Consider the following 24,310-nt stretch of genomic DNA (forward strand, 5'->3'; position numbering starts at 1 on the left):
CAATCGCTCCTCATAGCTTATGCCCTCCATACCAGGCAACATTCTGGTAAATCTCTTCTGCACCCTCTCTAAAGCCTCCACATCCTTCTGGTAGTGTGGCGACCAGAATTGAACACTATACTCCAAGTGTGGCCTAACTAAGGTTCTATACAGCTGCAACATGACTTGCCAATTCTTATACTCAATGCCCCGGCCAATGAAGGCAAGCATGCCGTATGCCTTCTTGACTACCTTCTCCACCTGTGTAGCCCCTTTCAGTGATCTGTGGACCTGTACTCCTAGATCTCTTTGACTTTCAATACTCTTGAGGGTTCTACCATTCAATGTATATTCCCTACCTGCATTAGCCCTTCCAAAATGCATTACCTCACATTTGTCCAGGTTAAACTCCATCTGCCATCTCTCCGCCCAAGTCTCCAGACAATCTAAATCCTGCTGTATCCTCAGACAGTCCTCATCGCTATCCGCAATTCCACCAACCTTTGTGTCGTCTGCAAACTTACTAATCAGACCAGTTACATTTTCCTCCAAATCATTTATATATACTACAAAGAGCAAAGGTCCCAGCACTGATCCCTGTGGAACACCACTGGTCACAGCCCTCCAATTAGAAAAGCATCCCTCCATTGCTACCCTCTGCCTTCTATGGCCTAGCCAGTTCTGTATCCACCTTGCCAGTTCACCCCTGATCCCGTGTGACTTCACCTTTTGTACTAGTCTACCATGAGGGACCTTGTCAAAGGCCTTACTGAAGTCCATATAGACAACATCTACTGCCCTACCTGCATCAATCATCTTAGTGACCTCCTCGAAAAACTCTATCAAGTTAGTGAGACACGACCTCCCCTTCACAAAACCGTGCTGCCTCTCACTAATACGTCCATTTGCTTCCAAATGGGAGTAGATCCTGTCTCGAAGAATTCTCTCCAGTAATTTCCCTACCACTGAAGTAAGGCTCACCGGCCTGTAGTTCCCGGGATTATCCCTGCCACCCTTCTTAAACAGAGGAACAACATTGGCTATTCTCCAGTCCTCCGGGACATCCCCTGAAGACAGCGAGGATCCAAAGATTTCTGTCAAGGCCTCAGCAATTTCCTCTCCAGCCTCCTTCAGTATTCTGGGGTAGATCCCATCCGGCCCTGGGGACTTATCTACCTTAATATTTTTTAAGACACCCAACACCTCGTCTTTTTGGATCACAATGTGACCCAGGCTATCTACACCCCCTTCTCCAGACTCAACATCTACCAATTCCTTCTCTTTGGTGAATACTGATGCAAAGTATTCATTTAGTACCTCGCCCATTTCCTCTGGCTCCACACATAGATTCCCTTGCCTATCCTTCAGTGGGCCAACCCTTTCCCTGGCTACCCTCTTGCTTTTTATGTACGTGTAAAAAGCCTTGGGATTTTCCTTAACCCTATTTGCCAATGACTTTTCATGACCCCTTCTAGCCCTCCTGACTCCTTGCTTAAGTTCCTTCCTACTTTCCTTATATGCCACACAGGCTTCGTCTGTTCCCAGCCTTTTAGCCCTGACAAATGCCTCCTTTTTCTTTTTGACGAGGCCTACAATATCACTCGTCATCCAAGGTTCCCGAAAATTGCCGTATTTATCTTTCTTCCTCACAGGAACATGCCTGTCCTGTATTCCTTTCAACTGACACTTGAAAGCCTCCCACATGTCAGATGTTGATTTGCCCTCAAACATCCGCCCCCAATCTATGTTCTTCAGTTCCCGCCTAATATTGTTATAATTAGCCTTCCCCCAATTTAGCACATTCATCCTCGGACCACTCTTATCCTTGTCCACCAGTACTTTAAAACTTACTGAATTGTGGTCACTGTTACCGAAATGCTCCCCTACTGACACATCTACCACCTGGCCGGGCTCATTCCCCAATACCAGGTCCAGTACCGCCCCTTCCCTAGTTGGACTGTTTACATATTGTTTTAAGAAGCCCTCCTGGATGCTCCTTACAAACTCTGCCCCGTCTAAGCCCCTGGCACTAAGTGAGTCCCAGTCAATATTGGGGAAGTTGAAGTCTCCCATCACCACAACCCTGTTGTTTTTACTCTTTTCCAAAATCTGTCTACCTATCTGCTCCTCTATCTCCCGCTGGCTGTTGGGAGGCCTGTAGTAAACCCCCAACATTGTGACTGCACCCTTCTTATTCCTGATCTCTACCCATATAGCCTCACTGCCCTCTGAGGTGTCCTCTCGCTGTATAGCTGTGATACTCTCCCGAACAAGTAGCGCAACTCCGCCTCCCCTTTTACATCCCCCTCTATCCCGCCTGAAACATCTAAATCCTGGAACGTTTAGCTGCCAATCCTGCCCTTCCCTCAACCAGGTCTCTGTAATGGCAACAACATCATAGTTCCAAGTAGTAATCCAAGCTCTAAGTTCATCTGCCTTACCCGTAATGCTCCTTGCATTAAAACATATGCACTTCAGGCCACCAGACCCGCTGTGTTCAGCAACTTCTCCCCGTCTGCTCTGCCTCAGAGCCACACTGTCCCTATTCCCTAGTTCTCCCTCAATGCTCTCACCTTCTGACCTATTGCTCCCGTGCCCACCCCCCTGCCATACTAGTTTAAACCCTCCCGTGTGACACTAGCAAACCTCGCGGCCAGGATATTTATGCCTCTCCGGTTTAGATGCAACCCGTCCATCTTATACAGGTCACACCTGCCCCGGAAGAGCTCCCAGTGGTCCAGATAACAGAAACCCTCCCTCCTACACCAGCTGTTTAGCCACGTGTTTGTCTGCTCTATCTTCCTATTTCTAGCCTCACTGGCACGTGGCACAGGGAGTAATCCCGAGATTACAACCCTCGAGGTCCTGTCTTTTAACTTTCTGCCTAGCTCCCTGAACTCCTGCTGCAGGACCTCATGCCCCTTCCTGCCTATGTCGTTAGTACCAATATGTACAACGACCTCTGCCTGTTTGCCCTCCCCCTTCAGGATTCCCTCTACCCGTTCGGAGACATCCTGGACCCTGGCACCAGGGAGGCAACATACCATCCTGGAGTCTCTTTCACGTCCACAGAAGCGCCTATCTGTGCCCCTGACTATAGAGTCCCCTATTACTATTACTCTTCTGCGCTTTGACCCTCCCTTCTGAACATCAGAGCCAGCCGTGGTGCCACTGCTCTGGCTGCTGCTGTTTTCCCCTGATAGGCTATCCCCCCCGACAGTATCCAAAGGGGTATATCTGTTCGAGAGGGGGACAACCACAGGGGATTCCTGCACTGACTGCCTGCCCTTTCTGGTGGTCACCCATTTCTCTGCCTGCATCTTGGGTGTGACCACATTTACATAACTGCGATCTATGACGCTTTCCGCCACCTGCATGCTCCTAAGTGCATCCAATTGCTGCTCCAACCGAACCATGCGGTCTGTGAGGAGCTGCAGTTGGGTGCACTTTCTGCAGATGAAGCCATCCGGGACGCTGGAAGCCTCCCGGACCTGCCACATCTCACAGTCAGAGCACAGCACCCCTCTAATTGACATTGCGTCAATTAATTAAAATTAAAATTTGTCTTTTTTTTTTAAAATACTTTTTTTTTAAATTGCAAAGTTACTGTCAACTATCTGTTTCCTAGCACTAGATTTCTAATAGAAATGCGATAGCTAACTATAATATTCTCCGATCTCTGGCTTAGATATCCTCTAAATTATAATTAAGTTATTATGTTTAATTAGTTCCCAAATACTCAAAAAAAATTTAGGTTAGAATCCCACTCAGGTCACAGCTTTTCTGTGATGTCACTTCAGTTTCCCCCCCGACACACACAATTTGAAAAAAGGTATAAAAGTAAAAATCACTTGCTTACCTTCTGAGATGTTCTCAGGTTCTCTCGCTGACAGAGACTGCTCCTCCACCTCCAATCCTTGACCTGCACAATGCTAATACAATAATATAATATGGCACTTACCTTACACCAATGGGTCTTATTATTAGGTTAGAGGAGGAGGGTGGGTGGGAGACACTACACGTGTAGTGTCTCGGGTTTCCTCTCCACCAGAATTTATTGGTTGGGGGGGGGGGGGGGGGGGGGGGGGGGGGGGGACGACTTGCCAGAGGTCGAACTTCCGGTTCCCGCCGAAATCCAAAGGGCTGCTCCTGTAAAGATAAGTGGTTTTTAAATACACTACTCACCTCCCAGAAGGCCCCTGCGCACCGCTGCCGCCGAAATCCAAAGGGCTGCTCCTGTAAAGGTAAGTGGTTTTTAAATACACTACTCACCTCCCAGAAGGCCCCTGCGCACCGCTGCCGCCGAAATCCAAAGGGCTGCTCCTGTAAAGGTAAGTGGTTTTTAAATACACTACTCACCTCCCAGAAGGCCCCTGCGCACCGCTGCCGCCGAAATCCAAAGGGCTGCTCCTGTAAAGGTAAGTGGTTTTTAAATACACTACTCACCTCCCAGAAGGCCCCTGCGCACCGCTGCCGCCGAAATCCAAAGGGCTGCTCCTGTAAAGGTAAGTGGTTTTAAAGTCGCTACTCACCTCCCAGAAGGCCCCTGCGCACCGCTGCCGCCGAAATCCAAAGGGCTGCTCCTGTAAAGGTAAGTGGTTTTAAAGTCGCTACTCACCTCCCAGAAGGCCCCTGCGCACCGCTGCCGCCGAAATCCAAAGGGCTGCTCCTGTAAAGGTAAGTGGTTTTAAAGTCGCTACTCACCTCCCAGAAGGCCCCTGCGCACCGCTGCCGCCGAAATCCAAAGGGCTGCTCCTGTAAAGGTAAGTGGTTTTAAAGTCGCTACTCACCTCCAAGAAGGCCCCTGCGCACCGCTGCCGCCGAAATCCAAAGGGCTGCTCCTGTAAAGGTAAGTGGTTTTAAATACACTACTCACCTCCCAGAAGGCCCCTGCGCACCGCTGCCGCCGAAATCCAAAGGGCTGCTCCTGTAAAGGTAAGGTTTTTAAATACACTACTCACCTCCCAGAAGGCCCCTGCGCACCGCTGCCGCCGAAATCCAAAGGGCGGTTTAAGGCAGTGGCTCACTAGTTTATTCTCAAGGGCAATAGGGGATGGGCAATAAATACTGGCCGAGGTAGCAATGCCGACATCCTGGAAATACATAGAAAAAAAAAATGAATTTGCGCACGTACCATATCCTTGCTGGTAGTGGTGCCCAGATCTGATGACCTTTGGCCTTCTGACAGTGGCTGCATTCCCCCAGTTTTAATCACTCCACCTTTGATCTGATGAGATCCGGTTGTGACCAAATGATTCTCCAGTTTTTCCAGTGCTGGTTGATCTTGACTTGTCTGCAAGGCTAATATAGGAACCAAAAATAAAATAACAAAAAAAATTACAACATAAATTTAATAAAATCAGACGCATGTGCATTTAATATGACGACTCCCCTGATCAACCATTTTTCTTTAGGTGGAAAAATAAATGGCTGGGAAGGTTGGAAAGATGGAAGAATGTTGACTAATTCATATTGAAAATTTCTACAAGATGGTAAAGGAAGAAATAGATCATGATACCTCACCCATTTAAGTTTTGTGGTAGAGTTTCAAGTGGGAAGAAATTCACTAATTTTTACTTTGAATGTAGGATATTGGAAATTTGTAAATGATTGAACTCCCCTTCAACATGGGGTGATTGAGTTTTTAGATGTTGATTAATCTTTTCCCACCACAAGTTCCCCCACTTGAAGAATTGCTGGCATCCTAACTCTTACTCTCTGGGAACTGAAGCCCTAATTTCTGCTGGCTTCCACCCCTGAACTTAAATATCTGCTGCATGAATAATAATGTTATTCAAGGAGAGATTCCTCCTTTTCCAAATAATTGTTTATGACCCCTCTCTTCAAATAAAAAAGCAACACTCTTGGCTCCTGTCCATGCAAGCTACCACATCACCAACCTCCCTTTCCTCTCCAAGGTTCTTTAGAATGTTGTCCCCCCATCCCCAGAACTGTGCTCGGCAGTCTCCACTTGAATCTCTCCAGTTTTCCCCCCTTACCACAGCACTAAAATGTTAACAAAGGCTACAAAATTATATTTTCTAGTGTGCAAGGTTGGAGTAAGAGAGAGTGTGTGAGTGTGTGTGCGTGTGTGCAGTCAGTGTGAGTATGTAGTGTGGGAGTATATAGGGCGTGAGGGGGTATGGCGTGGTGTGTGGGGGGGAGAAGTGGTGCTGGGGGGGGGGGAAGAGTGGTGCGTGGGGGAGTGGTGGTGGGGGGGGTGGGGGGAGTGCGAGTGGCGTGGTGCGTGGGTGGCATGGGCGTGGGCATGGGGGGGTGATCCGCGGGGGGCGCGGGGTGGGGGGGGCGCGGCGCGTGGGGGGGCGCGGCGCGTGGGGGGCGCGGCGCGTGGGGGGCGCGGCGCGTGGGGGGCGCGGCGCGTGGGGGGCGCGGCGCGTGGGGGGCGCGGCGCGTGGGGGGCGCGGCGCGTGGGGGGCGCGGCGCGTGGGGGGCGCGGCGCGTGGGGGGCGCGGCGCGTGGGGGGCGCGGCGCGTGGGGGGCGCGGCGCGTGGGGGGCGCGGCGCGTGGGGGGCGCGGCGCGTGGGGGGCGCGGCGCGTGGGGGGCGCGGCGCGTGGGGGGCGCGGCGCGTGGGGGGCGCGGCGCGTGGGGGGCGCGGCGCGTGGGGGGCGCGGCGCGTGGGGGGCGCGGCGCGTGGGGGGCGCGGCGCGTGGGGGGCGCGGCGCGTGGGGGGCGCGGCGCGTGGGGGGTGCGGCGCGTGGGGGGCGCGGCGCGTGGGGGGCACGGCGCGTGGGCGTGAACCATGTTGACCACAGCATCCTTTGACACCACTCCTATAATTACCAATCCAATTATCATCACCTTTTTGCAATCACATCTCTTTGAATAACACCTTTTATTTCTGGATTCTGCAAAGGCATAATCACCATCTGCATGTTGCCTGTGTGTGTGTTATCCACTGTAGCCACCTGGGTTGGCCACTTCCCGACTTAAAATGGAGATCCGCAAAGAATGCAGGGAAATTCAGCCAAGCCAGGAAAAACTAGCAGGTGCAAAGTTTCCTGTGTATTAGAACTTGCAGAAACCCAGACAGCACTGAAACTAGCAACCATCCGCATATTAATGAGCGATCCCCGGGTACAATGGAAACATTTAAGGTGAATAAGGCCAAGCCAGACTCCTCGGCGCCAGCAGGAGCCAAGACAAAGGAAGGCCAACGGACACTCAGGAACCGCCCAGCGATTAGGGAACGGCTACAGTATTGGAGAAATCGATCCAAGTGATCGGAACCTAGTCCAATCACTTGGAACTAGATACGGGGTCCGCCCCGAACGGTGCGAAGCCCCTGGGGACTATAAAGTAGAATCCCCAAGTTCAATTCGTCCTTCTTGGCAGGGTCACTCAGCAGCTCGAAACAACCCTTGACAGTGACCTGCCTAGCCGCTACATCAACCAAGTAAGTCTCCAGTCAACGCACGCTACGAGATAGGCGCTCCTAGCTACCAGTCTATACCAGCTTTGAATCCTGCAGACTCAGAATCGAACGAAAGGCCATTTGTTCCCCAAACCTGGTGGACCAGTTCCAAAGCTAAGTATAGGCCTATAGTGTTAGAGATAGTCTAGTAAGTAGAGTTTTATGCATGAGTAGTGATTGACTGTGTATAATAAATGTGTTTTGATTTGAAGCTTACTAACTGGTGTATTGAGTTATTGATCAGCACTTGAACTTGAACCTCGTGGTGGTATCATAAAGATACCTGGCGACTCTAGAGCAAAGGTTATAGAAACAGAGCAAATTAAGTAAAGACACAACAAGCAACATTTAAGAGCCAACCAAAAGTTAGCAACACTACAAACATTCCTCTGCATATATCGAGTTCTATTCCTCCATAGTTAGGGAAGGTGATGTCTTTGGTCCTTGCAATATTGAAATGGAGGAAATTGTGATCTATCAAGATTGAATGTTAGACAAGCAGCTGACAGTTGAGACCATGGAAGGTTTTTAAAAATTCATTCATAAGATGTGGCTTCGCTAGCTAGACCAACATTTATTGCCCATCTCCAATTGCCCTCGAGAAGGTGGTGGCAAGCTGCCTCTTGAATCACTGCAACCCATGTGTAGGAACATCCATTGTGTGTTAGGGACAGAGTGCCAGGATTTTGACCCAGCAACAGTGAACAGCAATATATTTTCAAGTTAGGATGGTGAGTGGTTTGCAAGTTCCCCTCCAAGCCCACACCACAAATTGTGTATACTTTGGATTGATTCCATCCCTCTCCTGTGCTGCTGTTTCAAGGTGAGTCAGACTTAAGTAACCTAAGCATTCTATTCCTGACCAAGTGAAGCTATACGTTCCTTATCCTGTTCCTCACTAAAGGCACTTACTTTCACCTCCATAAGATAGTCCATCTCCACCTGGCTCGGCCCATCAGTTCCTGAAACCTTTCATCCATTCCTGTTACCAGGTTAGATGATCTAAATGCTCTTGTGGCCAATCTTATGCCCTCTAAACTTCAACCCTAACTTTGCTCTTAAAATCTGTCCTACATCAAGCTCAAGTTGTCAATGCTCACTGACTTCGAGTGGATCCCCAAAACCTCAATTTCAAATTTCTCAGCTTCATGTTTAAAACCCATCACGGTAGCTCCAGCTCATTTTCATTTTTCTAAATTAAAGTTGCTACCTAAATGTAATTTATAAGACCATCAGCACTTGATTACATTTTATCTTGTGAATACAAAACTAAGTCCCAACTCCATTGGCCTTTTCTGTAGCTAAACTAAAATGTGGAATAGTGGGTGAATATAGTAGGGATCATGTTTGGACAGATTGTTCTCAAAACATTACTTACCCCTTATACAAAATGTCCCATCATCAACCCGCTGAACCACGAGGTGATCAACATCAAGGTTTATAGGTACAGGACCAGGAGAGGTGGAATATATTCGTGGGCCATCATCCTTTAAGTAATGAGGTTAATACAAATAAATATATCATGTTCGGATAATCTTCATCAGTTTAAACTCACACAAGAACAGATTGGAGAACAGTACCAATAACATTAACTTTGCTGCACTGTGGGTTTGGGAGGGTAAAAGGTAAGGTAACAGGTGTAAATACACCCATTCTGAAGCTGAATGTTCTCAGATGAATAAGACTGCTCTCCAGCACATAGAACTAACTGGATAACTTTGCTGGTTCTATGTTCCTGTAGAATTTGTCTAGCTTTGTATATTTCCCCACTGGACTGAAAATAAAAATCAGGATGCATACTATTACATAATATTATAGTACATAAGGGCATTCAACCCAGTGTTTGTGCTTCACATTAACCTCCTCCCACCCTTTTTCATATCCTCCTAGCTCTGAGTTCACTCCACAAACAGAAACATCAAACTTTTCCATAATCTTACAGGCCTTCTCTTTTCTGAGAGAAAGGAGACTTACCCAGTTCAATCTTTACTGATGGGTGTTCTCAGTTCTGGTCTCAGCCTAGTAAATATTTATTGCACCTTCTCCAATGACTCTATATCCATGGTATAATATGCAGATTAAAGCTGTTCACTGTACTCCATGCAGTCTCACCAAGTTTAGATAAAGGTTTAACAGAAATCTATCCCGCTAGAAATGAAGTCCAATTGTTTTTTTAAAAAATCTTCAATCTTTATTATTGTCACAAGTAGGCTTACATTAACACTGCAATGATGTTACTGTGAAAACTACTGTGCTACCGTGCTGCTCCATAGGACCTTGAGTTGTGTCACAGCTCTTGTGATGTGTGTCTGTGCCCTTAGATGCCTCTGATCTTCTCTACCCAATTTAGGCACTTATTTTCTTTAGAGTAGCCAAATTTAGAGTAGCCAATTATTTTTCTTTTCCAATTAAGGGGCAAATTAGCATGGCCAATCCACCTAACCAGCACATCTTTTGAGTTGTGGGGGTGAAACCCACGCAGACATGGGGAGAATATGCAAACTCCACTCGGACAGTGACCCAGGGCTGGGTTTCGAACCCGGGTCCTCAGCAGTCCCAGTGCTAACCACTGCGCCATATGCCACCCTTAGGCACTTATTTTCCACAGTCTGTGTGGTCTCGTTCTTCTCCCTACCACCCCGCACATAGTTATATTTAAGTTGACTTGCCAATCAGACCCATTAAGTTCAACATCTTTCTGCATTTTGTTGCACTACCTCTCTACCAACCACAATCCCCAACTCGTGTCATCTGCAAGTTTTGAAATTGTATTTTCTGATCCCAGAGTTCAAATTCTTTATGTAAATGGTGTGCAACAGTAGTCCCTGGGTTCACCACTTTGAACCGGTTGCTATTCATGTAGCCCCCATTCGCTCTTTTGTTTGCTAGCTAACTTACTATCTATTTTACTATTTGCCCCCTGACTCCACATATCTGATTGTAGTTATAAGTCTAGTATGAGGACCTTATTAAAGGTCCTGTGGAAATCCAAATATAGTATCTGTGCTACATTACCCTCATCTTACTTTGGAACAGAAAATGGTTGGCCAGCACGATCTTCCCTTTTGGAATCTGTGCTGCTTACTTGCGATACCTTCAGTTTCTAGATGATTTTCTATTAGACCTTTGAATAAGGATTCCATTAGCTGTCCAACAACATTAAGCTAGGCTTGTTATATCACTCATTTAAATATAGAAATCATTTTATTGATAATTGTTTCATACCTTCAGAGTAATTCTACAGTCAAATAGTTCTATCTTCATTGGAATCACTTCTGGAATGATTTCATCTTCCAAGAATGGGCCTAGATTTGTGAGTGACGACATCAGCAGTTCTGTACTGAAATCATTGATGTGGAATTGCAGAAATCCATTCTTTACAGCAAGTGGAGAGTGAACAGCCGAGTGTGGTCCGGATTCGAATCTCAAACACACTGCAGGTTGCGTTCTGTTTGACTCCAATGGGCAGGCCTTCTGAAAACCTGAGTGCCAACCATTAAAAAGAAACACCACATTATCTAAGGGCAATAACTTAGGAGTATTAAACAATAAGACCACTATAATTCTTTAGAGCATGGAGCTTATGGACAAAACCACAAACACCTCAATCAATGTCCACAGTACCTGGATTTATTTTGGTCTTGGGCTGTAAAAGTCCGAAAGAGCCATAAACTAGAAAATCGTCAATTTTGCACATATCTTTTGAAGATGTTTGCTGTTTTACAGTGAAAAGTATAAAGCCTTTTTCATTTACAATCATTTTAAAAGGAGGCAACTTGTTTGTGCCAACACGCGGCCTGGGGACTGGAGAATCCAGCCAGAGTTCTCAGAGACCAATGCGGGACCTACAGACGCTGTCACAGGCGGGGCAGACAGTGGTTGGAGGACAGAGTGCCTGGATTGTCATACACGCCTTTCACCATTGACGACTGGCTTCAGCTTGTTCTCAGTGATAAAGCTAGAGGTGTTAAGTTCCTTCCTGGATACTTTTCCTCTAATTCGGGTAGTTTGGGGCCAGGGATTCTCAGGTGTGGGGATATGGGACTGACTGAGTTGCTCCAAGTCATAAAATGACTATTGAATAAAATGTATCAAAACTGGTCCTATACTCAATACTACTGCAGTAATGTATACTTTGCAATAATTTAAGTACCCCCCCATCTCTCCTGATGGCATAGGTTGTTGCTATAAAAACAAGGCATGCGTCAGAAGTTCTCTTAGGGAGCTCATCCTGTAGGTGAGTGGGAAAAATATCCCATTATGGTTCTCTTTTTATTCCCCTCATTTTCAACATTTACATCAATAAACAACCAAACAAACAAAAACAAATACAATAACAATCCCCACCCACAAACCGCACCCCGTTCAATACGCAGACCAAAACATCCACCAGTTCATTCAAGGTTAAAAAACAGATTATCAATCCGTAAACAGTGTAACCAAAGTTAACAATACTGCCTCTCCCCCCCACCCCCCCCATCCCGCCATAATGTTCAATGACAACCAATTCTTGGAAGTGCATTGTAAACAGAGTCCATGAATTGTGAAACCCTTCCTCCATCCCCATCAGCCGAGATTTCTCCTTGAGAGTCAAGAGTCAAAGAAATTCAAGTAAGTCCCCCTGCCAAGCCGTGTCACAGGATGGATAAGCTGACCTTCACCCTAACAGGACACGCCTCTGGGCAATCAGCGATGCGAAGGCTAAAAACATCTGCCCCTGCCTGCTGCCCAAACTAGTCCGACACCCCGAAAATAGCTTCCAGGTGCCCTGGTTCCAGGTTCATGAGCCCTACCCCCGAGATGACACTTAAAACCTCCTTCCAACAAACCCCTCACATTCCATGTAACTATCCTAACGTGGGGTCTTTCACCCCCAGCACCCGCCCCCCTTTCCTGTCCTCCATCATAACTCCAGGCCCTGCCCACTGGACAATGGCCCGCCCCGTCCCATTGTCACCATCGAACCCCTCCCTCCCTCCCAGAATCCCCCCATCCACTTCTTCTCGAGAACACCTCACCCAGTATCGGTTCCCTCCCCCCACTTTTCAAACCTCCAGGCCCATCGAAACCTGTTCTACCAGGCTCCAATGGCCACAGCCCCTCCCCCCACCACACTCCCGCTCACTGGCCAGCTGGAGCTAACCATTGTGGAGGCCCCACTCCCGTCGAATCCCCCCCCCCAACCATGTCCCAGGAAAACAAAGAAATCCCCTTCAACACACAACCCAGTGTAAACACACAAACCCCAAAGAGCCATCATTGCAAAAGAAAATCCCAAATCCGAAACTTCAATTCATTTCGCACATATAATGACATGCGTTAAAAAAATAGAGTTACATACAATCCTCCACCCCCCCCTACCCTCAGTCCTAGACCAATCCTCAGTCCCATTTCTCACTTCTGCCCAAGTCCTTCTGCCTTCATAAACACCTCCGCTGTTTCCACTGTCCCGAAATAAAAGTCTTTGAAGTTGTAGGTCACCCTCAACTTAGCTGGGTACACTATGCCGAACCACACACCGCCGTTATACAGTGCCGTCTTCACTCGACCGAAGGCCGCCTGCCTCCTCGTCAACTCCACAGAAAAGTCCTCGTATATATGTATACCAGCTCCAGTCCACTGCACCTCCCGCTTCTGCTTTGCTCAACTCAGGACCTTTTCCTTCATGCCGTACCTACGGAAATAAATAATTACTGCTCTTGGCAGCTCATTCGCCTTTGGATTAGGCCTCCATGCCTCATAAGCGCGAACCAGTTCGTACTGGGAGGAATCTTCCCCTCCCCCAAAAGCTCCGCCAACATCTAGGCAAAATACTCCTCCACCCCTTCAGGCAGGCCCACGATGCTCAAATTTTGCCACCTGGCTCTGTGATCCAGGTTCTCCACTTTGGCTCGCAGATCCTTGTTGGCCTCCACCACCCTCTGCAGCTCCTCACCCATCGAGGTGAGCCGATTGCTGTGTTGCGACATGGCCTCCTCCACTCCCTTCAGTTTTTCACCTTGCTCCCGCACCTCGGCCGATGTCCTTGACACCGCTGCCTTCACCGGGGCAATCGCTTCCTCCACCAGCACCTTCAATGCTGCAATAATTTCCTTCCTCATCACCTCCATGTGCTTTGTGAACTGTTCTTCAAGTTCCAAAGCCATCACCTCGGTCAGCTTTTCTGCCGTGAACAGTGCGGCTCCACCCAGCCTTTGCCATCCTTCCAGTTGCTGAACAGACCTTTCCATTCGAGGGCGATCCTTCACTCACTCCCTTCTTCACGGCAGCTTTTCTTTGGGTTTTGGACATCCTTCTTCCTTATGTCTTCCTGCACTTAAAAAAAAATTGCCCCTGGGACTAGGCATTAAATTCTAAAAGGCAAGCCTCGAGCAGGAGCCACCCAACGTGCGACCTCCTCCTACATGCCGCCACTGGAAACATCCCATTATTTTTTCAAATGTGGAGTCAGACATTAACGTTAATTAACGACTTGAAGTCGAAGTTAATAATATTTAGTTACAGTAGTAATTTGACCGGAATAAAAATTATGATAGCTGAACTGCACTTAGGTAAGAGAATCACAGTCATGGCCAATATGTTCCTTGAAAATTTCCCCCTTCACTTGTGTACATAACTTAATATATTCAAAATGAATCTAATCATAAACCTAATTGAAGAAAAATCGATTTCAAATTAAAATGACTGACTTTTCGTTACTTTTCATTACATGTTGAAATCCCAATGTAAATTAATTGATATGAAGCAATGTTACTTAAGAAAAGGAAATAAAAACCTAATCTGTTGCTCGGCAATGATAGCTGAGCAGTTTCAGTGTCTAGATACCTTTGTTATGTCTGTGAGCTCCCCCAATGCAAAATTAACACCAATGTGAAATACTCCTACAGCCAAAAACCTCCTGCGTGCATCATCAATATGCAAAGGAACAAGCAGCAAATTTTCACTGCTGCTTAAAAGGATTGGATTTGTGATCAGAGTTTGGAATGAGGGAGGGAGGAGTCACTGGAATGAGAAGTGGCAAAACTGAACGAGCTTTGTGGTTTGTTCAAAAGTCTCCCATATTGGAATCAAAAACAGCAACAACTAGGATGCAATCTAAAGAGTTATATTTTGTTTTGAAGTTGATGCAACAAGTTTAAATTAGCTTTATTTTTAAAAAAACAGCAGGAACCAGGTATGAAAATAAACCCCAAATCAGGAACATTAACAACATGGATACAAAATTGGATACGTAATAGGAAACAGAGCAATGGATATTTTTCAGGCTAGAGGAAGATTTGTAGTGGTGTTCCCCAGGGGTCAGTATTGGGACCCTTGCTTTTCCTGATATATATTAATGATCTAGATCTTGGTGTGCAGGGCACAATTTCAAAGTTTGCGGATGACATGAAACTTGGAAGCATTGTAAACTGAGGGGAGGACAGTGCAGAACTTTAAAAAGACAGTCAAGTTGGTGGAGTGGGCAGATAGGTGGCAGAGGGAGTTCAATGCAGAGAAGTGTAAGGTGATGTATTTTGCTAGGAAGAAAAGGAGATTAAAAAATAAGGGGAACATTCTTAAGTGGGTGCAGGAGCAGCAGGATCTGGGTGTATATGTGCATAAGTCATTAAAGATGGCAGGGCAGTGGCGTTTGCACATTCTCCCCATGTTTACGTGGGTTTCGCCCCCACAACCCAAAGATGTGCAGGGTTAGTGGATCGGCCACGCTAAATTGCCCCTTAATTGGAAAAAATGAATTGGGTACTCTAAATTTATTTTAAAAAGATGGCAGGGCAGGTGAAGAGAGCAGTTAATAAAGCTTACAGTATCCCGGGCTTCATTAATAGGGGCATAGAGTACAAGGGCAAGGAGGTTATGTTGAACTGATACAAGATACTAGTTACGCCCTCAGTTGGAATAGTGTACACAGTTCTGGGCACCACACTTTGGGAAGGTTGTGAATGCACTGGAGAGAACGCAGAAGAGGTTCACAAGAATGGTACTACGGATGCGAAACTTCAGGTATGAGGATAGATTAGAGAGGTTGGGGCTGTTCTCCTTGGAGAGAAGAGGCTAAGAGGAGATTGGATAGGGGCATTCAAAATCATGAGGGGGCTGGACAGAGAAGGTAGGGAGAAATTGTTCCTGCTTTTAAAAGGATCAAGAATGAGGGGGAACATGGTGGCACAGTGGTTAGCACTGCTGCCTCATGGCGCCAAGGACCCGGGTTCCAACCCGGCCCACTGTGCGTGTGGAGTTTTCACATTTTCCCCGTGTCTGCGTGGGTCTCACCCCCACAATCCAAAGAGGTGCAGGGTAGGTGGATTGGTCCCGCTAAATTGTCCCATAATTGGGGAAAAAAATGAATTGGTACTCTAAACCTATAAAGAAAAAGAATGAGAGGGAACATATTTAAAGTGATTTGCAAAAGAAGCACGTGATTTTCACAGCGAGTGGTTCGGGTCTGGAATGCACTGCCTGGAAATATGGTGGAGGCACGTTCAATCAAGGCTTTCAAGAGGAAATCAGATGATTATCTTTTATTTATTTTTCAAAAAAAATTCCAATTAAGGGGCAATTTAGCGTGGCCAATCCACTTATCCTGCGTATCTTTGGGTTGAGGGGGTGAGACCCACAGAGATACAGGGAGAATGTGCAAACTCCACACAGACAGTAGATGATTATTTGAATGGAAGCAATGTGCAGGGGTACAGGGAATAGGCAGGGGAATGACACTAAGTCATAAATGCTAATTTGGAGAGCTAGTGCATATACAATGGGCCAAATGGCCTCCTCCTGCAACAAATCAATTCTGTAATTCTGGGCTGATTTGGCATTTTCTTTTATTTATTTATTCAGTATCCTTTCACATCAGAATATCTCAAAGCACTTCACACAGTTATTTGTGTGGTGCGGTGATGATAGGAAGTAACGGTGCCCTCAGTTCCAAAACTTGGAACAATAAAGAAACAGCAAATAGCAGAAAGTGCATCTAGCTCGCAATCTAATAAAGAGCTTCAGGTGACAGATACAAGTCATTCCAGATCTACTCTTATCATTTATGATGCCATTTGCAACCCTTAAGTGAGTTGATTGAGTCTCTTCATTCTCAATTTCAACAGTCTTTGAATAGAGCCTTTGTACTCTGGCCCAGATGTGAACTGCATCTAGAATAAGCAAAAAGAGCTTAGACTAGTAAAAGCACTCCCACTGCTGCAATTCAGCAGAATTCCATCTGAACCATTCCATGGCACATGCAGAAAGTATCAATACAAAGCACGCATTCTCACAGAATCATTATTCCCTTTTCAATAAACTGGAGGTTGTCTTCTTTTGGATGAAACTTTGGTAAGCAATATTAAAATTATTTTTCTCCTTCGCTATTGACTCCAACTCTGATTAAAACAACTGCAAACATGCCTTTGTTAACATACGTTATATGTATACGATCCAAGAATACCAGATCCTCTGCTGCTTTTACTCTTTTTTTTTTTTATTTAAACATAAAGTTTCTTTATTATGAATCATGTTGCAGGTTGAAAAACAAACGTATTAGTTCAAAGCAGTGTTCATAAATCAATTGGTCAACTGAATTCAAATTGGAAATGTGTATGAATGACTGATGACCTAAGATGGTAAGAAGGTTTATCCCAAACGACGATGTTAAATGAATCTGGAAGATCAATAGGTAAACTACCGGCCTCCAGGAAAACTCCGGCAAGTCTTTTCCTGGTTTTTCCCATTGATGGTAACTTTGAGGAAGGAGCTCCAACTATATCATTAAAAGAGCAAGTTACAGTCACAACCATTAACTGCATTATTAATAGTGATTTTGCTTTCTATTTCTCACCAGTCGTACGGCTGCTCAGAAACTGCTGCACTCCCACATTGCCCAGCTGGTCAGGAATCACTTCCTTCGCCTGAACACCGACGGAAAGGTCATCACCTCTTATGTCAATCCCACAATTCAAATCAAATATCCTCAGCAACAATACAGAAGCCTGGGAAACAAAGCAGCAATTTAAACTTCCACATTGACGATACAGATGGAAAATATGCACCAATGCTCCTTCCTGAAGTATTAAATCCTATACGGTCAAAAGGTGTTAAATATTCTGGCCACAGGAGTAGAAGAATAGAATCGTACAAAGAGGAGGCAGCCATTGGCCTGTCTATTAATAACTATCCAATTTCATTCATATCCCTGCTTTTTCCTCATTGTCTTGCAAAATTTGTGGGTGCGCTACCTTTAGTTACAAAAACAAATGAACTGCTTAATTAGTTGACTTCTCCCTGCCACCACTAGCCCCCCCCCCCCCCCCCCCCCCCCCCCCCCCCACTGCCACGCAAACACCTACCAGTTGTTTTGCTCCTCCAATATAAGATAGGCATATTCTTTAGCTGAGAGAATGAGGTTCTCTGAATTATACAGTTCTCCGCACAACTTTACATGTATGGAAGGTGGGCAGAAGGCCAAACAAGCAAGATCTACATCCAGTTTCACTATTTGGCATCTCCATCTTGCATGCCAGTCGATGACAGCAAGAGTTGCTATTTAGTCTACTGGTACAAAACTTAATCAAGAAATAGCAAACAAGAAAGTTATAACCGAAGTGAACAGACCCTCACCTGTTCTGGATCATCCTCGCTGTGTGTTGATGAGCTGGTCATGGGAGAAGGTTTGTGAAAGCCCTCTGCTCGGTCTCCTCCATCTACACATTCCAGTAGACTCTGATTGCTGCCCATGCCGCCGTCATGTATGCTGGTATCTAGGGGAAGAGATTCCTGTCCTGATTCTAAAATTAGAAGTCCAAGAATCAACACTAGAGCTACCAAAACAGTGATTATTTAGCCTGCTTCAAGTTTTCAATGCAAGCAAAGAGTGCAATACTTGACATTGTAAGTTCAAAATGGTTGTTTTTCCATGGCACCAAGGTACAAAGGGTGCCAATGGATGAGTAGTGACCCGAGCTGGAAGGTACCACCATCTTTTAAATTAATAGATCGATTGAATTCAATGAACGAGTTTCGCTCAAGTTCAAAATCGTGGAAAATGGGTACCCTTGGGACCGTATGAAAAATTCCATATCTCAGAATGATGTTGAGAGGCTTTAAAAAAGGTATGAGCCAAACTCTTCCAAAGAAATTGGATGCACAACATAAGTCACCAAGACGAGCAGTGGGTTATCCAGCTGGGGAGTCAACTAAAAGTGTCCATTAGAGATCCCAAAAATATAATTTTAACATTGCGCTTAGTCCCATGATGGAAGGGCCCAGGGCAGCATGGTGGCACAGTGGGTTAGCCCTGCAGCCTCATGGCGCCGAGGTCCCAGGTTCGATCCCGGCTCTGGGTCACTGACTATGTGGAGTTTTCACATTCTCCCCGTGTTTGCGTGGGTTTTGCCCCCACAACCCAAAGATGTGCAGGCTAGGTGAATTGGCCACGCTAAATTACCCCTCAATTGGAAAAAATGAATTGGGTACACTAAATTTATTTAAAAACAAGAAGAAAAAAAATGACGGAAGGGCCCAGCCCGTCCTTGGATCCTTTGCCCAATGGAATAGCTCACAGATTTTGATGCCATAAATAGTTGTGGAGTTATATTCAAAGATCATGACAATAAAGAATTATGGCGAATTATGTGTCAGTGGGTAAAATACACTGCCATTAGGCTCTCAAAGTGATAGGTTACATCGATGGTTTGTGCATATTTCTTATATCTAATTGCTGACATCATTTAGGAATGTTATAATTGACCTAGACACCCTGGACAAACAATAAAATTAAAAGTACAAAAATAATCAGGTGTCCACCACTCCAATAATTGCAGGGACTGAAACGCCAGATTCTGTTACTAACAGCAGCACATCGTCTGCATAAATCGTCATCTTATGTTGCATTGTCCCATACCCCAAATATCGCCACCTCTGGACTCGGAACCACCGCCACACCCAACACTTCGGACATCATGTCTGAGAACCCCTGCCAGAACCCCCTCAAGTCTTGGACATATCCAGAACACGTGGATGTGATTAATGGGCTGCCCACTGCCGATACCCATCTTTTATTCCCGCAAAGAACCTACTCATTCTCGCCACCGTCATGTGGGCCCTATGCACCACCTTAAACTGGATGATGCTTAACCCTGCATATGACGAAGAAGCGCTCACCCTCCGCTAGGCCTCCACCCACATCTCGCACCCCACTCCCCTCCCAGCTCCTCCTCCCATTTACCCTTGACATCCCCCACCAGGGCTCCCTCCCACTCCATCAATTGCTTATAAATTTCCGACTGAGCAAGGACAATTAGGACGGGCGGTAACTTCTGGTCTTTCCAGTGTTGTTCACTTCCCATGAATGAAGGGATATGGGGGATAAGGCAACGTAGAGCTGATGTAGAAACTCAGTGATGATGCTATTGAACGCGGGATATGTGGCCTACTCTTGCTTCTATTTCTTATGCTATGTATCATATTTGTGTGGTCCCTAGTTTTGGATTCTCCCACAATTGTAGACATTATCACCTGATCTATCCTCTCCAACCCATTCATAACTTTAAAAGGTCTCCATCAGGTCTCTACGGGCTGGTTTAGCACACTGGGCTAAATTGCTGGCTTTTAAAGCAGACCAAGGCAGGCCAGCAGCACGGTTCGATTCCCATACCAGCCTCCCTGAACAGGTGCCGGAATGTGGCGACTAGGGGCTTTTCACAGTAACTTCATTTGAAGCCTACTTGTGACAATAAGCGATTTTCATTTTTCAAGTCTTCCCCTTTTTAAAGAAAGAAACCCCAACCAGTTCAATCTTTTATGATAGCTGTAATCGTTTTTTTTAAGATTAAGAGTACCCAATTATTTTTTTTCCAATCAAGAAGCAATTTAGCGTGGCCAATCCACCTACCTTGCACATCTTTGGGTTGTGCTAACCACTGTGCCATTGTGCATAGAAAAATGTTTACCACAATCTTGTCACTTAACGGATCAAATGATTTTAGATATATGCAAAGGTACTAAGTGGGCAGTTTTGAACTGCAATGAGTTGTCAGCATTTTTGTTGTCTTGCATATCATATGTCCAATGTGACATTGCAAATAGCCTTTTATAATATATCATGTGGTAGGCTCATGATGTAGGTTAGAGCATGTTTCGGCAAGTTGCTGAATGGATGGCAAATGGGCTGGAAATAAATAGAAAGCAGACAGTAGGGGTAAAGGCTAGATGTTCAGATTGGAGGAATGCTGAAAGCAGGGCCTCACAAAGGAGCAGTGATGCAACCACTGTTCATTTACATTAATGATATGGACTAAAGTAACTCCATATCAAAATTCCCAAACATATCAAACGCTAACACAGGAAGACATTAGAAAAGTTGCAGCCAGGACAGTTAAGAGGCAGATTAACTTTAACATGAATAAATGAGCTGATGCACTTAGAAATATCACCTACGCCATAGAACATAAATTGAAGGGATAGAAGAACAAACTTATTTGGAATGTAGTGAAATCATTTAAACAGCATAGCAGATTAACAAAGCTATCTAAAATGCTGCAAAAGCACTGGAATTTATTTCTAGTGGCATAGAATCTAGAAGTCGTGAATTTAAGCTAAATTTGACCCTGGTCAGAATGTATTTGGGATCCTGTGCCTGGTGGCCTTGGTATAAAAAGGACATTGAAGCACTGGAGAAAGTGCAAGCAAGATTGATTGGGATGGTACCAAAACAGATTACAGCTGGCACAGTGGTTAGCACTGCTGCCTCACGGCGCTGAGGACCCGGGTTCGATCCCGGCCTGGGTTACTCTCCGTGTGGAGTTTGCACTTTCTCTCAGTGTCTGCGTGGGTTTCCTCCGGGTGCTCCAGTTTCCTCCCACAGTCCACAGATGTGCAGGTTAGGTGGATTGGCCATGCTAAATTGCCCCTTAGTGTCCAAAGATTAGGTGGGGCTACCGTGTTACGGGGATAGGGCGGGAGAGTGGGCCTAGGTGGGGTGCTCTTTTGGTGGGTCAGTGGTGGCACGATGGGTTGAATGGACCCTTTCTGTACTGTAGGGATACTATGGATTCAAACCCATAAATACTGCCAATACACCTGCTTCCATTTGGTTATCACAGTAAGTCTTAAAGCATTAATTCAACAATACTGCAAGTCAGTTTTACTCAGGCTTTCCAACCCAAAATCAATTGGTGCTGAAATAAAGAAAATTCACGCAATATTTTATCTGTTCGCTCAACAATGATTCTACGTAAACACAATATGTACCTGCTTCCAGGAGGATAACGTACTTCTCACTGTTGTCACTGTCCACAGATATTCGATCTTCTGTCAGGCTGCCATCCAGTGACGTGGTGTCCAGGGAATGCTGCGAATTGGTACGTTTCATGTTTAAAAATCGTAGTTTTGTGCTGGATAAGGAGGAGGATAAACTGTCTTCACCTTTAGACAGCTGTTCTCTTCAGAGAAACAGATAACCTGGATTTAGTTATGAGTAGTGGCAAAATAGAGATATTCTGTAACATAAGAGTTTTAAGTTCTCTTTCTTGGACTTGTAAAAACAGCCTTTAAAAGGGCAGAGTTGTATTCCAGCAGGCTGTATATGGAACAGTGCTTCATTATGTCTAAATTGTATGTAAATATAAATTTTTGTTCGAGTACCATAAGGGTCAAGAAGCATATCTGGAAAGCATGGTATAATGCTAAATAAATCCGAGCCACCCAACTAATCACAGTTCTGCTATCACTCAACAGATTGAGCCCCAAGACCAAACCCCCACCAAAACCTGGAAGGCTGCTCAAGTTTCCCATTCTCCACAGACTATTCAGTGTTTTTTCAAACATAGTTTGAATAAACTAGATGGATATCTGTCTACTTCATTCAGTGGGTTGTTGGGATAAGAAATACTTAAAAGTCACAGGCAAGGGAGATGATGGCAGAGGGAATAGCTTTTCTTCTACCTACTCTATCACAACTTATCTTGAAAACCATCCTAACCTTCTCCAATCCAACATAAACCTCATCCCTGGTAATAGCTTGGTAAATCTCCTCCCCATCTTTAAGACCTTTCTGAAATGCAATAGTTTTCCACATCACTCAAACAGAGGCCTAACCAGTGACTTATAGAAACAAAGAACCATAGAAAATAGGAGCACGGATACACCATTCAGCCCTTGAAGCCTGCTCCACCATTCAATATGATCATGGCTGATCCTCTAGACTCCCATACTCTTATCATACCTCTTGACCCTTTAGAGTCCAGAGATCTATTTCCTTCTTAAATATATTCAATGTCTTGGCCTCCAGTCTTCTGTGGTAGAGAATTCCACAGGTTCACCACCCGCTGAGAGAAGAGGTTTCTCCTCATCTCGGTCTGAAATGGCTGAAACAGTACCCTGACACTGTGACCCTTTATTCTAGACTCCCATTGTTTCTCTGTCCGTAGTGGATAACATCACATTTATCCACATTATACTGCATCTGTCACGTATTTGCCCACTCACTCAACTTGAAGCCTCATGCCATCTGCCTCACTACTCATTCCCACCAAATTTCCATCTGCCTCACCACTCATTCCCATCAAATTTCATGTCGGCAGCAAACTTGGAAATATTACATTTGGCTCTCTCATCCAAATCATTCATGTGTATTGGGAATAGCTGGGACCCAAGCAGTGATCTCTAAAGGACTCCACTGGTCATCGCCTGCCACTTCAAAAAAGGCCCATTTATTCCTACATTGTTTCCCGTCTGCTAACCAATTCTCAATCCATGCCCATATATTCCCCCCAAATCCCATGTACTTCAATTTTGCACACTAACCCCTTATGTCGGACTGATCAAAAGCTTTCTGAAAATCCAAATACACCACATTCACTGATTCACCCCTATCTATTACACTGATTACATATTGAAAAATCTCCAGTAGGTTTGTCAATCAAGATTTCCCATTCACAAATTCATGCTGACTTTGTCTAATCCCATTGATATTTTCTAGGTGCCTTGTTAGCTCATCCTATATAAGACTCTTGTATTTTTCTACTATCGCCAAGCATCTGTAATTCAGTTTCTTCCTCCCTCCTTTTTTAAATAGTGGGGTTACATGTTCCACCCGTCAATCTGCCAGATACAGAATTTTAGAAGATGCCAGCCATTGCAGACACTATTTTCAAGGCCACCTCCTTTAGTACCCTGGGATGTAGATTATCGACCTGGGGATTTATCAGCTTTCAGTCCCATTAATTTCTCCAGCAATATGTTTTTAAAAAAATTTAAAATTTAGAGTACCCAATTTTTTTTCCAAATAAGGGGCAATTTAGTGTGGCCAATCCACCTACCCTGCACATCTTTGTATTGTGGGGTGAAATCCATGCAGATACGTGGAAACATGTTTTTTTTAGTAAAGTTCTGACAGCTGAAGTTCAGGGAAGAGTCTCAATAACACAAAGTCTGCACCTTGGTAATCCTAATGTGAATGCAAAGGTAGAGAAAGCAGTAGTTGGAAAAGTATAACTCTGCAGAAATAGCCAACTCAAATAAAAGATTTATTCAACACCACCAAATTATTGGAGGAAGCCTGAAGGACAAGGAGGTTTGCAATCACAATGGCAGTCAATAAATAACAAAAGAAATCTTAAGGAAAGAGAAGTTTGGATCATCAAAGAAAAAGGAAGTGCTGGCTTGATGTAAACAGCAACTTGCACCTCACTGTTTAAAAAAAATCCTAAGACATGTAATATTGGTGCAACGAAAAAGAAACCGGATGTCAAACCAAAATATTAGGAGGTCTCCACGGATTGTTTGATCAAAGATGTAGAATGGATTTTGGGAGAGAGGCTGAGGGTTTTCAGGAGTGAAATTCTAGATTGTAGGGTTTAGGTAACTGAAGAAACAACTAGGCAGGTGAGCGGGACGTGAGAGATCCACAA

The 24,310-nt window shown here is 45.2% G+C and overlaps 1 protein-coding gene across 1 annotated transcript in view; it reads right to left on the reverse strand.

Annotated features, from left to right (window-relative positions):
- Nucleotides 1-24,310, reverse strand: part of bltp3a (bridge-like lipid transfer protein family member 3A) — a 238,498-nt gene that overhangs the window by 18,735 nt on the left and 195,453 nt on the right. The window contains exons 15-20 of the mRNA XM_072480504.1: nucleotides 21,651-21,841; nucleotides 18,021-18,187; nucleotides 17,242-17,392; nucleotides 10,638-10,894; nucleotides 8,791-8,899; nucleotides 5,114-5,280 (exon numbers count right to left, since the gene is read on the reverse strand). Of these exons, the coding sequence (XP_072336605.1) occupies nucleotides 5,114-5,280; nucleotides 8,791-8,899; nucleotides 10,638-10,894; nucleotides 17,242-17,392; nucleotides 18,021-18,187; nucleotides 21,651-21,841 (1,042 nt within the window). The remainder of the gene's footprint in view (nucleotides 1-5,113; nucleotides 5,281-8,790; nucleotides 8,900-10,637; nucleotides 10,895-17,241; nucleotides 17,393-18,020; nucleotides 18,188-21,650; nucleotides 21,842-24,310) is intronic.

The sequence above is a fragment of the Scyliorhinus torazame genome, chromosome 17, assembly GCF_047496885.1.
Source record: "Scyliorhinus torazame isolate Kashiwa2021f chromosome 17, sScyTor2.1, whole genome shotgun sequence".
Classification (NCBI taxonomy): domain Eukaryota; kingdom Metazoa; phylum Chordata; class Chondrichthyes; order Carcharhiniformes; family Scyliorhinidae; genus Scyliorhinus; species Scyliorhinus torazame.